Source organism: Melospiza melodia, chromosome 25, assembly GCF_035770615.1.
Source record: "Melospiza melodia melodia isolate bMelMel2 chromosome 25, bMelMel2.pri, whole genome shotgun sequence".
NCBI classification, from domain to species: domain Eukaryota; kingdom Metazoa; phylum Chordata; class Aves; order Passeriformes; family Passerellidae; genus Melospiza; species Melospiza melodia.
Window position 1 is genome coordinate 9,178,255 of NC_086218.1, and position 11,416 is coordinate 9,189,670.

General features: G+C 63.2%; 1 protein-coding gene across 2 annotated transcripts; it reads left to right on the top strand.

Annotated features, from left to right (window-relative positions):
* The first annotated feature begins 4,380 nt into the window (after nucleotides 1-4,380).
* On the top strand, nucleotides 4,381-10,260 carry LOC134429249 (dnaJ homolog subfamily A member 1-like). 2 transcript variants are annotated; one of them, XM_063176370.1, is made up of 8 exons: nucleotides 4,381-4,434; nucleotides 5,530-5,682; nucleotides 5,753-5,951; nucleotides 7,505-7,609; nucleotides 7,684-7,911; nucleotides 8,615-8,845; nucleotides 9,342-9,442; nucleotides 9,529-10,260. In XM_063176370.1, exons 2-8 carry the CDS (start codon nucleotides 5,551-5,553, stop codon nucleotides 9,754-9,756), a joined length of 1,224 nt encoding a protein of 407 aa, XP_063032440.1. In that variant the 5' UTR covers nucleotides 4,381-4,434; nucleotides 5,530-5,550; the 3' UTR covers nucleotides 9,757-10,260. The 2 variants fall into 2 exon arrangements, with proteins under 2 accessions (XP_063032440.1, XP_063032441.1); XM_063176371.1 differs by lacking the exon at nucleotides 4,381-4,434 and adding an exon at nucleotides 4,700-4,721.
* Nucleotides 10,261-11,416: the final 1,156 nt, after the last annotated feature.

Sequence of the window (11,416 nt, forward strand, 5' to 3'; positions counted from 1 at the left end):
CCAAACCCGCTGCCGGTGCCCAGGGGAGGTTTGGGGGGCACGGTGCCAGGCAGGGGCACGTGCTGGGGACAGGATGTGACAGCAGCCAGCCCTGAGTCACCGCTGGCCACCGGATCCAGCTGGGAGGGACAGGAGGGGACAGGAAGGGACAGGAAGGGACAGGAGGGGACAGGAAGGGACAAGAGGGGACAGGAAGGGACAAGAGGGGACAGGAAGGGCCCTTGGCTCCAGCCCCTCATGCCCAGCAGCGGGGCTGGGGGCTCATTCCCAGTTTGGGAGCTCCATTCCCACTTTGGGGCTCATTCCCAGTTTGGGAGCTCCATTCCCACTTTGGGGCTCATTCCCACTTTGGGGCTCATTCCCACTTTGGGGCTCCATTCCCACTTCGGGGGCTCCATTCCCAGTTTGGGGCTCATTCCCAGTTTGGGGCTCATTCCCAGTTTGGGGCTCATTCCCAGTTTGGGGCTCGTTCCCAGTTTGGGGCTCGTTCCCAGTTTGGGGGCTCCATTCCCACTTTGGGGCTCATTCCCAGTTTGGGGCTCCATTCCCACTTTGGGGGCTCCATTCCCACTTTGGGGCTCATTCCCACTTTGGGGGCTCCATTCCCACTTTGGGGGCTCCATTCCCACTTTGGGGGCTCCATTCCCACTTTGGGGCTCCATTCCCACTTTGGGGGCTCCATTCCCACTTTGGGGCTCATTCCCAGTTTGGGGCTCGTTCCCAGTTTGGGGGCTCCATTCCCACTTTGGGGCTCATTCCCAGTTTGGGGCTCATTCCCAGTTTGGGGGCTCCATTCCCACTTTGGGGCTCATTCCCAGTTTGGGGCTCATTCCCAGTTTGGGGCTCATTCCCAGTTTGGGGGCTCCATTCCCACTTTGGGGACTCCATTCCCAGTTTGGGGCTCATTCCCAGTTTGGGGCTCCATTCCCACTTTGGGGGCTCCATTCCCAGTTTGGGGCTCATTCCCACTTTGGGGCTCCATTCCCAGTTTGGGGCTCATTCCCAGTTTGGGGACCCCATTCCCAGTTTAAGGACCCCACTCCCAGTTTAGAATCCCCATTCCCAGTTCAGAGACCCCACTCCCAGTTTAGAATCCCCATTCCCAGTTCAGAGAGCCCACTTCCCATTTGGGAACCATGTGCCCAGTTTAGGAACTCCATTCCCACTTTAAGGACCCCATTCCCAGTTTAGAAACTCCATTCCCAGTTTAGAAACCCCATTCTCAGTTCAGAGCCCCCATTCCCAGTTTAGAAATTCCATTCCCTGTTCAGAGACCCCATTCCCAGTTCAGAGCCCCCATTCCCAGTTTAGAAACCCCATTCCCAGTTCAGAGCCCCCATTCCCAGTTTAGAATTTCCATTCCCAGTTTAGAAATTCCATTCCCTGTTCAGAGACCCCATTCCCAGTTTGGGGAGCCCATTCCCAGTTCAGAGACCCCACTCCCCATTTGGGAACCATGTGCCCAGTTTAGGAGCCCCATTCCCACTTTCAAAACCCCATTTCCAGTTTAGAAACTCCATTCCCAGTTCAGGGACCCCATTCCCAGTCCAGAGCCCCCATTCCCAGCTCAGAGCCCCCATTCCCAGTTCAGAGGCCCCATTCCCAGTTTGGGGAGCCCATTCCCAGTCCAGGTCCCCATTCCCAGTTCAGAGCCCCCATTCCCAGTCCAGAACCCCCATTCCCAGTCCAGAGCCCCATTCCCAGTTCACAGCCCCCATTCCCAGTTCAGAGCCCCATTCCCAGTTCAGGGCCCCATTCCCAGTCCAGAACCCCCATTCCCAGTCCAGAGCCCCATTCCCAGTTCACAGCCCCCATTCCCAGTTCAGATCCCCATTCCCAGTTCAGAGCCCCATTCCCAGTCCAGACCCCCCATTCCCAGTTCACAGCCCCCATTCCCAGTTCAGATCCCCATTCCCAGTTCAGAGCCCCATTCCCAGTCCAGAGCCCCCATTCCCAGTTCATAACCCCCATTCCCAGTTTGGGGAGCCCATTCCCAGTTCAGAGCCCCATTCCCAGTCCAGAGCCCCCATTCCCAGTTCAAACCCCCCATTCCCAGTTCAGAGCCCCCATTCCCAGTCCAGAACCCCCATTCCCAGTCCAGAGCCCCCATTCCCAGTTCACAGCCCCCATTCCCAGTTCAGAGCCCCCATTCCCAGTTCAGGGCCCCATTCCCAGTCCAGAGCCCCCATTCCCAGCTCAGAGCCCCCATTCCCAGTCCAGAGCCCCCATTCCCAGTTCAGAACCCCCATTCCCAGTCCAGAGCCCCATTCCCAGTTCAGAACCCCCATTCCCAGTCCAGATCCCCATTCCCAGTCCAGAGCCCCCATTCCCAGTTCAAACCCCCCATTCCCAGTTCAGACCCCCCATTCCCAGTCCAGAGCCCCCATTCCCAGCTCAGAGCCCCATTCCCAGTTTAGAAACTCCATTCCCAGTTCACAGCCCCCATTCCCAGTCCAGAGCCCCCATTCCCAGTTCAGACCCCCCATTCCCAGTTCAGGGCCCCATTCCCAGTTCAGAGCCCCCGTTCCCAGTTCACAGCCCCCATTCCCAGCTCAGGGCCCCCATTCCCAGTTCAAACCCCCCATTCCCAGTCCAGATCCCCATTCCCAGTTCAGGGCCCCTCCCAGTGCCCCGGGGCTCCTCCTCGGGCTGGAATTCTCGGGCATTCCGGGCCCAGCTGCCCCGGGGGGCTCCTGTGGGGCCGCAGCTGCTGCAGGGCTTGGGTTACACCGGGGGGGGTGGGATTGATCCCTGCAGGACCCCCCAGCCCACCCTGAACCCCCCCGGAGCCCAGAGGGGCCCAGCCTGGCTGGGGGGGGGCAGCAGGGCTGGGCTGGAGCGCGGGGAGGGGATGCCAGCACCCCTAAAGCCCAGCAGAACCTCTGGAACCTTCCTCCTCCTCCTCCTCCTCCTCCCCAGGGTCCCTGGTCAGACCCTGAGGCCACAGTGGGGGCTCCGGGGGCTCCAGAAATGCCTGAGCAGCCTTTTTGGGGGAGGGGGGGGCTGGAGGAGAGACCCTGACCCCCCCACACTGTCCCCCCTGGGTGGGGACAAAGGGAACAGGGGGTCCCAAATGCTGGAGAGACCCCAGACCCCCTGGACATAGCCCAGCCCCCCAGTTCCAAGCCCAGACCCCAGTTCTGATCCCTGGCAAGACCCCAGACCTCAGTTTTGCCCCCTGGTTAGACCCCAGCCCCCCAATTCTGAGCCCTGGAGAGACCCCAGCCCCCAATTCTGCCCCCTAGTTACACCCCCACTTCTGACCCCTGGCCAGCCCCCAGTTCTGCCCTCTGTACGGACCCCAGCCCCAATTGTGTCCCCTGGAAAGACCCCAGACCTCCAATTGTGACTCCTGGAGAGAGCCCAGATCCCATTACTGACCCCTGGTTCAAACCCCACCCCCTGGTTCAGACCCCAGACCCCCAGTTCTGACCCCTTAAGAGACCCCAGCCCCCAGTTCTGCCCCCTTCACCCCCTCAGTTCATCCCTCAGACCCCTCCCCATTCTTGCCCCCCCTCCCCCTGCCAACAAACCCCATTTGGGGAAGGGGAGCACAACCAGGAACCCCCAGAAAGGCTCAGCTGGGCACCCCCAGGGCACGGGGGGGGGGGGGGAGAGCAGAGACCCCCATGGCCCCCCACCCTCGCTGGGAGCTCCCCAGGCTCCCCCATCACCCCTTTAGGACCCCCCAGAGATGCGGGGACCCCCCTGGGACCCCCCCAAGAAGGAACCTGGGACTGCCAAGGGACCACCTGGGACCCCCGCGTGATTCCTTCCCCTGGTTACCCTCACTGGGACCCCCAGGATCCTCCTCAGGACCCCCCTGGGACCATCCGGGACCCCCAGGATCCTCCTCAGGACCGCGCTGGGACCATCCAGGACTCCCAGAACAGCCCCTGGGACCCCCAAAAGCCCTGGGAGCCCCTCCAGCCTCCACTGAGACCCCTGAGCACCCCCAGAACTCCCGGTGTCCCCACCCCAGCCCCCCAAAACTCCCCCAGGGTCACCCCCATGTCCCCACACACAGGCCACGCCCACTGCCACGCCCCGAATGACGTCACGCCCCCTTAGCTCCGCCCACTGCGTTGGCCCCGCCCACTGCCCCGCCCTCCGCGAGCCCCGCGCGCCACCTGCCGGACGCACGCCGCACCTGCATTCCCCACTCTCCCCTCTGATTGGCCACCCGCTCCCAGCCAATGAGAGACAAGGAGTCAACACCCAGCCGCTGTCTCAGCCAATCGCAACGCGAAGCGGCGCCCCGCCTCCCGAGCGGGCAAGCACCGCCCCTACAGCCAATCAGCGCCGCGCCCGCAGGGTGATGGGCGGGCGCAGGAGGGCGTTTCCACCAATGGGCGCGGCGTGCGGCGCGGAGGGGGCGGGGTCAGCGCGGCGGCTTCCAGAGAGTTCGGAGACGGCGGCGGAGCGGCGGCGGCGGTGAGTGAGGGGGGGGCGGCCCCGGGACCCCGCCGCGACCCCCGGAGCGCCCCGGGACCTCCCCAGCCTCCCTGCGACCCCCGCCCCGCCCGTGTCAGCGGCGAGCCCGGCCCGCACAGCCCTGAGGCGGCTGCTCGCGGTGCCCTGAGGGCCTGCAGGGCTCCGAGGGGGCTCTGAGGCGACCCCTCCTCCGCGAGTACCGGGTTCGGGTCCGCTCCGCCGCTCCGGTGTGAGGTGTGGGGATCTCCGCGGCTGTGGACGGGCTGTCACCGTGTCACCTCTGCCCGGTACTCGCAGTGCGCGACCTGAGGGGCCGAACCGCCCCTCACGGGGCTGCTGGGCTGGAGCGACCCCGCCTGAGGGGCCCGGTCCCGGGGGACACGGGGGACAGGCCCCGCTCCAGCCAAGGGGATCCCGCCTTGGGACGAACCGGCCCCGGGGGACACGGGGGACAGACCCCGCTCCAGCCAAGGGGATCCCGCCTTGCACCGGACCGGCCCCGGTGAACAGACGCCGCTGCGGTCCCGGGGACCCGGTCCGGAGTGGGAAGCCGGGGTTATTTACCCGAGCGCTCCCCGTGTCGCAAGATAAACGTGTCCCCACCCCACGCGGGGCTTATCGGCTGTGACACACGGCCCCGGGGGGCACCGGGCACCCCCGAGCCCGCCCCTCACTGCCGGACCCCCGTGCGGTGCCCGGCTGTCCCCGGTGGCACCGGTTCGGACATGCCGTGTCACCCGCTGTGCGTGAGGGACACCAGGGATCAAAGCATTTTTGGGGGACGGGATTTTGGGCTCCGCTTGCAGCAGTTCTGTGTGGGGTTGTTGTCACCACTCTGTCACACTGTGGGGAAACTGAGGCAGGGCTGTGTAGAGGGAGAGCAGGGATCAAAGCGTTTGGGGGGGACGGGATTTGGGGTCCATTTGCAGGAGCCCTGTGTGGGGTCTGGCCGTCGCGTTGTTGTCACCACCCCCTGTCCCGCTGCGGGGAAACTGAGGCAAGGAGCCAGCAGGGCTCACCCAGCGGGGTTTGGGGGTCACTCAGAGCTCACCGTGAGCTGGCAGTGCCACGCTCACAGCCCTGTCCCGTCACCAGCACGTCACAGCAGCCGGGAAGATGGTGAAGGAGACGGGTTACTACGACCTGCTGGGCGTGCGGCCGGCCGCCAGCCTGGACGAGATCAAGCGGGCATACCGGCGCCTGGCACTGCGCTACCACCCCGACAAGAACCCCAGCGAGGGCGAGCGGGTACGTGCGGCCCCCCCAGCCCCTCCCCGAGCCCCCCCATGCCCAGCTGACCCCTGTGTGCCCTCCCCAGTTCAAGCAGATCTCGCAGGCCTACGAGGTGCTGTCGGACGCCCACAAACGGGCGCTGTACGACCGCGGAGGAGAGCGAGCCATGAAGGAGGGAGGCCTGGGGGGCCGCGGGGGAGGCGGCGGCTTCGGCTCCCCCATGGACATCTTCGACCTCTTCTTCGGAGGGGGAGTGAGGATGCGAGGCCGGGCAGACAGGAGAGGTGAGGGGTGAGGGGTGAGGGACTTGCTGGTGACCTTGGGGTGGGTGGGAGGGTGGCCAGCGCCGTGAGGAGGTGACAATTCTGCTGGCGCCGCTTGATGGGAGGAGATGATAGGAGGTGACAGCCTGCTGGGAGCTTTTGGGTCTGGAGCATGATGGTCACTCAAAAGGTGACAACCCTGCTGGGACCTTTTGGTGGGAGGGGGCTGGTGCCCACTACCATGAAGAGGTGACAAACTTGCTGGGACATTTTGGTGGCAGGGGGTTGGTGATCAGCACCATAAGGAGGTGACAAACCTGCTGGCACCTCTTGGTGGGAGCACTGTGAGGTGACAGGAGGTGACAAACCTGCTGGCACCTCTTGGTGGGATGGGGCTGGTGCCCACCACAGCACTGGTTTGGAGGACAAGGGACTGCTGGGAAGCATGACTGGGAAAGGACTGGCACCCAAATGCAGTGTGACATTGATTCAGGGGGTCACAGAGGCTGGTCCCCAGCATGGCACTGGCTCAGGGGGTCACAGAGGCTGGTGCCCAGCATGACACTGGCTCAGGGTGACAGGAGGTTGGTCCCCAGCATGGCACTGGCTCAGGGGTGGCAGGAGCCTGGTCCCCAGCATGGCACTGGCTCAGGGGGTCACAGAGCCTGGTCCCCAGCATGGCACTGGCTCAGGGGGTCACAGAGCCTGGTCCCCAGCATGGCACTGGCTCAGGGTGGCAGGAGCCTGGTCCCCAGCATGGCACTGGCTCAGGGTGGCAGGAGCCTGGTCCCCAGCATGGCACTGGCTCAGGGGTGGCAGGAGCCTGGTCCCCAGCATGGCACTGGCTCAGGGGTGGCAGAAGGTTGGTCCCCAGCATGGCACTGGCTCAGGGGTGGCAGGAGCCTGGTCCCCAGCATGGCACTGGCTCAGGGGTGGCAGGAGGTTGGTGCCCAGCATGGCACTGGCTCAGGGGGTCACAGAGGCTGGTGCCCAGCATGGCACTGGCTCAGGGGTGGCAGGAGCCTGGTCCCCAGCATGGCACTGGCTCAGGGATCCAGCCGGGCTCCCCAGGCCGTCTCTGCCCCTGCGGCACAGCCCGCTGCAGCTCCTCACCACCCTCATTACTTTCTCTTCAAAGGGCCCTTCCCTGTGCCTGTCCCGGCTTTCCCCCGCCGTCCCCGGCCCCGGGGCTGGGCTGAGTCCCCGCAGCAGCCCCGGGGTGGCAGCAAGGACGCGGGGCCAGCCCGGTGACTCGGGCCCGGGTCACAGGGACACGGTGACTCTGCCGGCTTCTTGCTGAGATGGCAGGAGTTAATTGCAGGGCAATTAAGAGGCCGAGGGAGTCATCTGGAGCAGCTGGGGGTGGCTGAGAGCCCCGGGGTGGGAGCCGTGCCCTGCCCACGCTGGGGACCCGCCACTGCCCCAGGGTGGCATCCAGGCTTGGAGTGAAGCTGTCCCTGCTGTGTCCTTGAGGAAGGAGCAGGGCTGGCTCACCTGGTGAGCCCGAGCAGTGCCCAGTGCCTGTCTGGGGCTGGCACAAGGCTGGTGCTGAGCCAGGCTCTCTCCGTGCCCAGGGAAGACGGTGGTGCACCAGCTGTCTGTGTCGCTGGAGGATCTGTACAACGGCTCCACACGGAAGCTGTCCCTGCAGAAAAACATCATCTGCCGCAAGTGTGGAGGTGAGTGAGGGGCTGAGGGGCCGCCCCAGCACCCCCTAACCCAACATCTGACCCCCTGCCACCCCCTGGCACAGGCTGCGGGGTGCGGGAGGGCGCGCAGAGGAGGTGCCCCAAGTGCCACGGCTCGGGCATGGAGGTTCGCATCCACCAGCTGGGGCCCAGCATGATCCAGCAGATCCAGACCGTGTGCTCGCAGTGCCAGGGCCAGGGCGAGTGGATCCGGCCCCGCGACTGCTGCCTCACCTGCAACGGCCGCAAGGTGGTGCGAGAGAAGAAAATCCTCAGCGTGCACCTGGATAAAGGTGAGGCACTGCTGCCTGCACGGGGAGGGGTCACCCCAAAGCGCCACACTGTCGGTTTCTCGGCTGTTTTAATGACCTGGAAAGGCCCAGGGTGGCCTTGGACAGCCCGGCGCTTCAAAGGACGAGGAGAGACTTCTGATCTTGTCTCGGTCTCGGTGTTTATTAATTGTTTATCTAAAAGATTTTCTCTCGGCCCGACAGAGGTCTGCACAGCAAGTCAGCCATGGGCACACTGAGAGCCCCCGGGGCGGTCACTTATCTTTATACCCGAAGTTACATGTACAATATTTATAATTTTTCCCCAATACCTTCTACCCTTATTAACCGGTGCACTTTTAGTAAGAACCAATCCCAAAGTGCCAACACCACCACAGAAGATGGAGGCCAAGAAGAAGAAGAAGAAGAGGACACGCCCCAATTCCTCCATCTTACTTCTTTAGACCCCCCTGTACAGAAATCCTAAACCCTGTGTTTCACACTCTAATTAACTTATCCCTTCACCATTCACCCCAGTGAAATCCTCCCATCCTCATACAGGTGTCGTCTCCTGTCAGGATCAAAGTCCTGCCACCAGACACTTCTGGCAACGTTCCAGGACTCCCGAGCCCCCCAAGGGTGGTCTCGGCCACTCTGCACCTCCATCCTGAGGTGCTGAGATCCCACACCACACGGGCTCTGAGCCTCCTTCACTCCCCCCTCACAGGCATGAAGGACGGGCAGAAAATCACCTTCCACGAGGAAGGGGACCAGGTGCCCGGCCTGGAGCCCGGGGACATCATCATCGTGCTGGATCAGAAGGAACATCCTGTTTTCCGGCGCAGCGGTGACGACCTGATTGTCAGGAGGGAGATCAGCCTGGCAGACGCCCTGTGTGGGTGCAGGCAGGTGATCCACACCCTGGACAACCGCACCCTGCTCGTGTCCTCCCCGCCAGGTGAGGGGCACTGGGCACCTGGGAGGGGCACAGCACCACAGGGATGTGCCCCCTGTTGATGGGAGTGGCAAAACAACTGTCCTTTGTCTCGTTGAAAAGGAGAAAAGCCCAGGTTATCTCCTCAGTTAGGTAAAAAGACAGCTCATAAGAGGTGTGCCCACCTCCACGGGGGATTTCACCTCAAACTTAACCATGGCCAGTTGGACAGGAGCTAAAAGTCCCACCTAAGCAATTTAGTAGAAAAAGGAGAGAGCAAGGGAAATAATCACTTTTGTGAAGTGTTTTAGGATCTCTTGCACGTGACTCTGCTTTTCTATGTAAAGAGTTTTGTTGTTTTGCCTTCCCAACACTACCACAGAAGCCATCCTGCTGATTCTATGCCTTCTAAGGCAGCTGAGCTATCTTGGGTGTGATAAATCTCCAAGAATTTCTAAGACCTAGCTCAAGGAGACCAATACATCACACCAGCGGGGCCACCCTCATCTCTGTCTCTCAGGTGATGTGATCCGACCCGGGGACCTCAAGTGCATCCCCAACGAGGGCATGCCCGTCTACAGGAGCCCCTTCCAGAAAGGAAAACTCATCCTGCAGTTCGAGGTGAGTTGGGGCCAGGATGCTGAGACTCCACATCTCCCACGTGCCACCTTCCCGAGGTGAAGTTGCTCCTCTGTGTGTGCCCTCAGGTGAAGTTCCCCGAGCCGGGCTGGCTCCCCACCGAGCGCCTGCGGCAGCTGCAGGGCTTCTTCCCGCCGCAGGAGGAGGTGATGGCCACGGAGGACACGGAGGAGGTGGAGCTCAGCGATTACACGGCTCACAGCGGGCCGGGCCGGCGGCCCTACGCGGGGGAAGCTTATCACGAGGATGATTTCGAGGACGGCATGAGGCAGCATGTGCAGTGCCAGACCTCATAGCGGGGTGGGGCCCGGCAGCAGGCGGGGCGCAGGGCGGGGCAGGGGAGGGGCTGCCACCTTCAGGGATGTATATAGGGCGCCTTTCCGACAGCACTGCACCTTCCCCGGCCCCACAGAGCCGGCAGAGCCCCCCTGCCCTGCCGGGTGAGCCCCCTGCCCGGTGAGCCCCCTGCCCTGCCATGGGGGGCACGGTGTGGGCTCCAGCTGCCGCTGCTGGATTGGAGCAGTGACACAGGGGGTACCCGCTGCCCCTGCCTCAGTTTCCCCATCTGCAGCGTGGGGAGCAGGGGAGGTGCCCCAGTCCCACCCCCACCCTGGGGACCTGCTGCCCGGGCCCCCAGCTCCTTGCTTTGCCCGTTTCTTTCCTTACTGGAGCCTGGCTGTAGGCCTGGGATGCAGAGGGGGTGGCTCTTTTCTCTTTGCACAGGACAGGAGGGGTTGGGGGGGACCCGTCCCTTTCCTTTAATTTATTTTTGGAAGAATTTTAGAAGTTTTTCTTTTTTTTTTTTTTTTTTTTTTTGGGGGGGGTGGGGCAGAGATGAGGAGGGTGGTGACTTTGTATACTTGGCATTAAATGCGAATCCCAACTCGGTGTGTGGGGTTGAACATGGGCATGCTGTGGGGCAGGGTGTGGGGCAGGTTATGGGGTTGAGCCTGGGGCACACTGTGGGGCAGGGCATGGGGTTGAACATGGGGCAGGTTGTGGGGCAGGTGTGGGGTTGAACATGGGACAGGGTGTGGGGCAGGTTATGGGGTTGGGTGTGGGACAGGCTGTGGGGTTGAACATGGGGCTGTGTATGGGGCAGGGTGTGGGGTTGAGCATGGGGCACACTGGGGCAGGGTGTGGGGTTGAGCATGGGGCAGTTTGTGGGGCAGGTTCTGGGGCAGGATGTGGGGTTAAGCCCGGGACGAGGTGTGGGGCAGGCTATGGGGTTGAGCCTGGGGCAGGGTGTGGGGTTGAACATGGGGCAGAGCCTGGGACAGTGTGTGGGGCAGGTTATGGGGTTGAACATGGGACTGAGTGTGGGGCAGGGTGTGGGGTTGAACATGGGGCAGGGTGTGGGGTTGAACATGGGACAGAGCCTGGGACAGTTTGTGGGGCAGGTTATGGGGTTGAGCATGGGGCAGAGTGTGGGGCAGGTGTGGGGTTGAGCCTGGGGCACAATGTGGGGCAGGTTATGGGGTTGTGCCTGGGGCAGGTTATGGGGTTGGGTGTGGGACAGGCTGTGGGGTTGAACATGGGGCAGGGTGTGGGGTTTAGCCTGGGACAGAGTTTGGGGCAGGGTGTGGGGTTGAGCTTGGGGCAGGCTGTGGGGCAGGGTGTGGGGTTGAACACGGGGCAGGGTGTGGGGTTGAGCGTGGGGCAGCATTAGCCCCAGGGCAGTGACTCTGCCCCGCTTTGATCTCGGGCGTGCCTCAGTTTCCCCATCCATCCTTACCCAACCGGCTCCGGCTGCTGCCATCCCTGCCCCGGCTGCTCCTCGTGCTGCAGACCCCAGGCCTGCCTGGGGAGGGGTCTGTCCCGTTCCCTCCCCCCCGTGCCAGCCCTGCAGCCCCCCTTGTCCCCTGCGTGCACACCCCAGTCCCTCTCTGTGTCCTTGTCCCTTCCAGAGCCCTTCTGGACCCTCTGCATCATCCCAGCGTCCCTGGAGACCCCAAA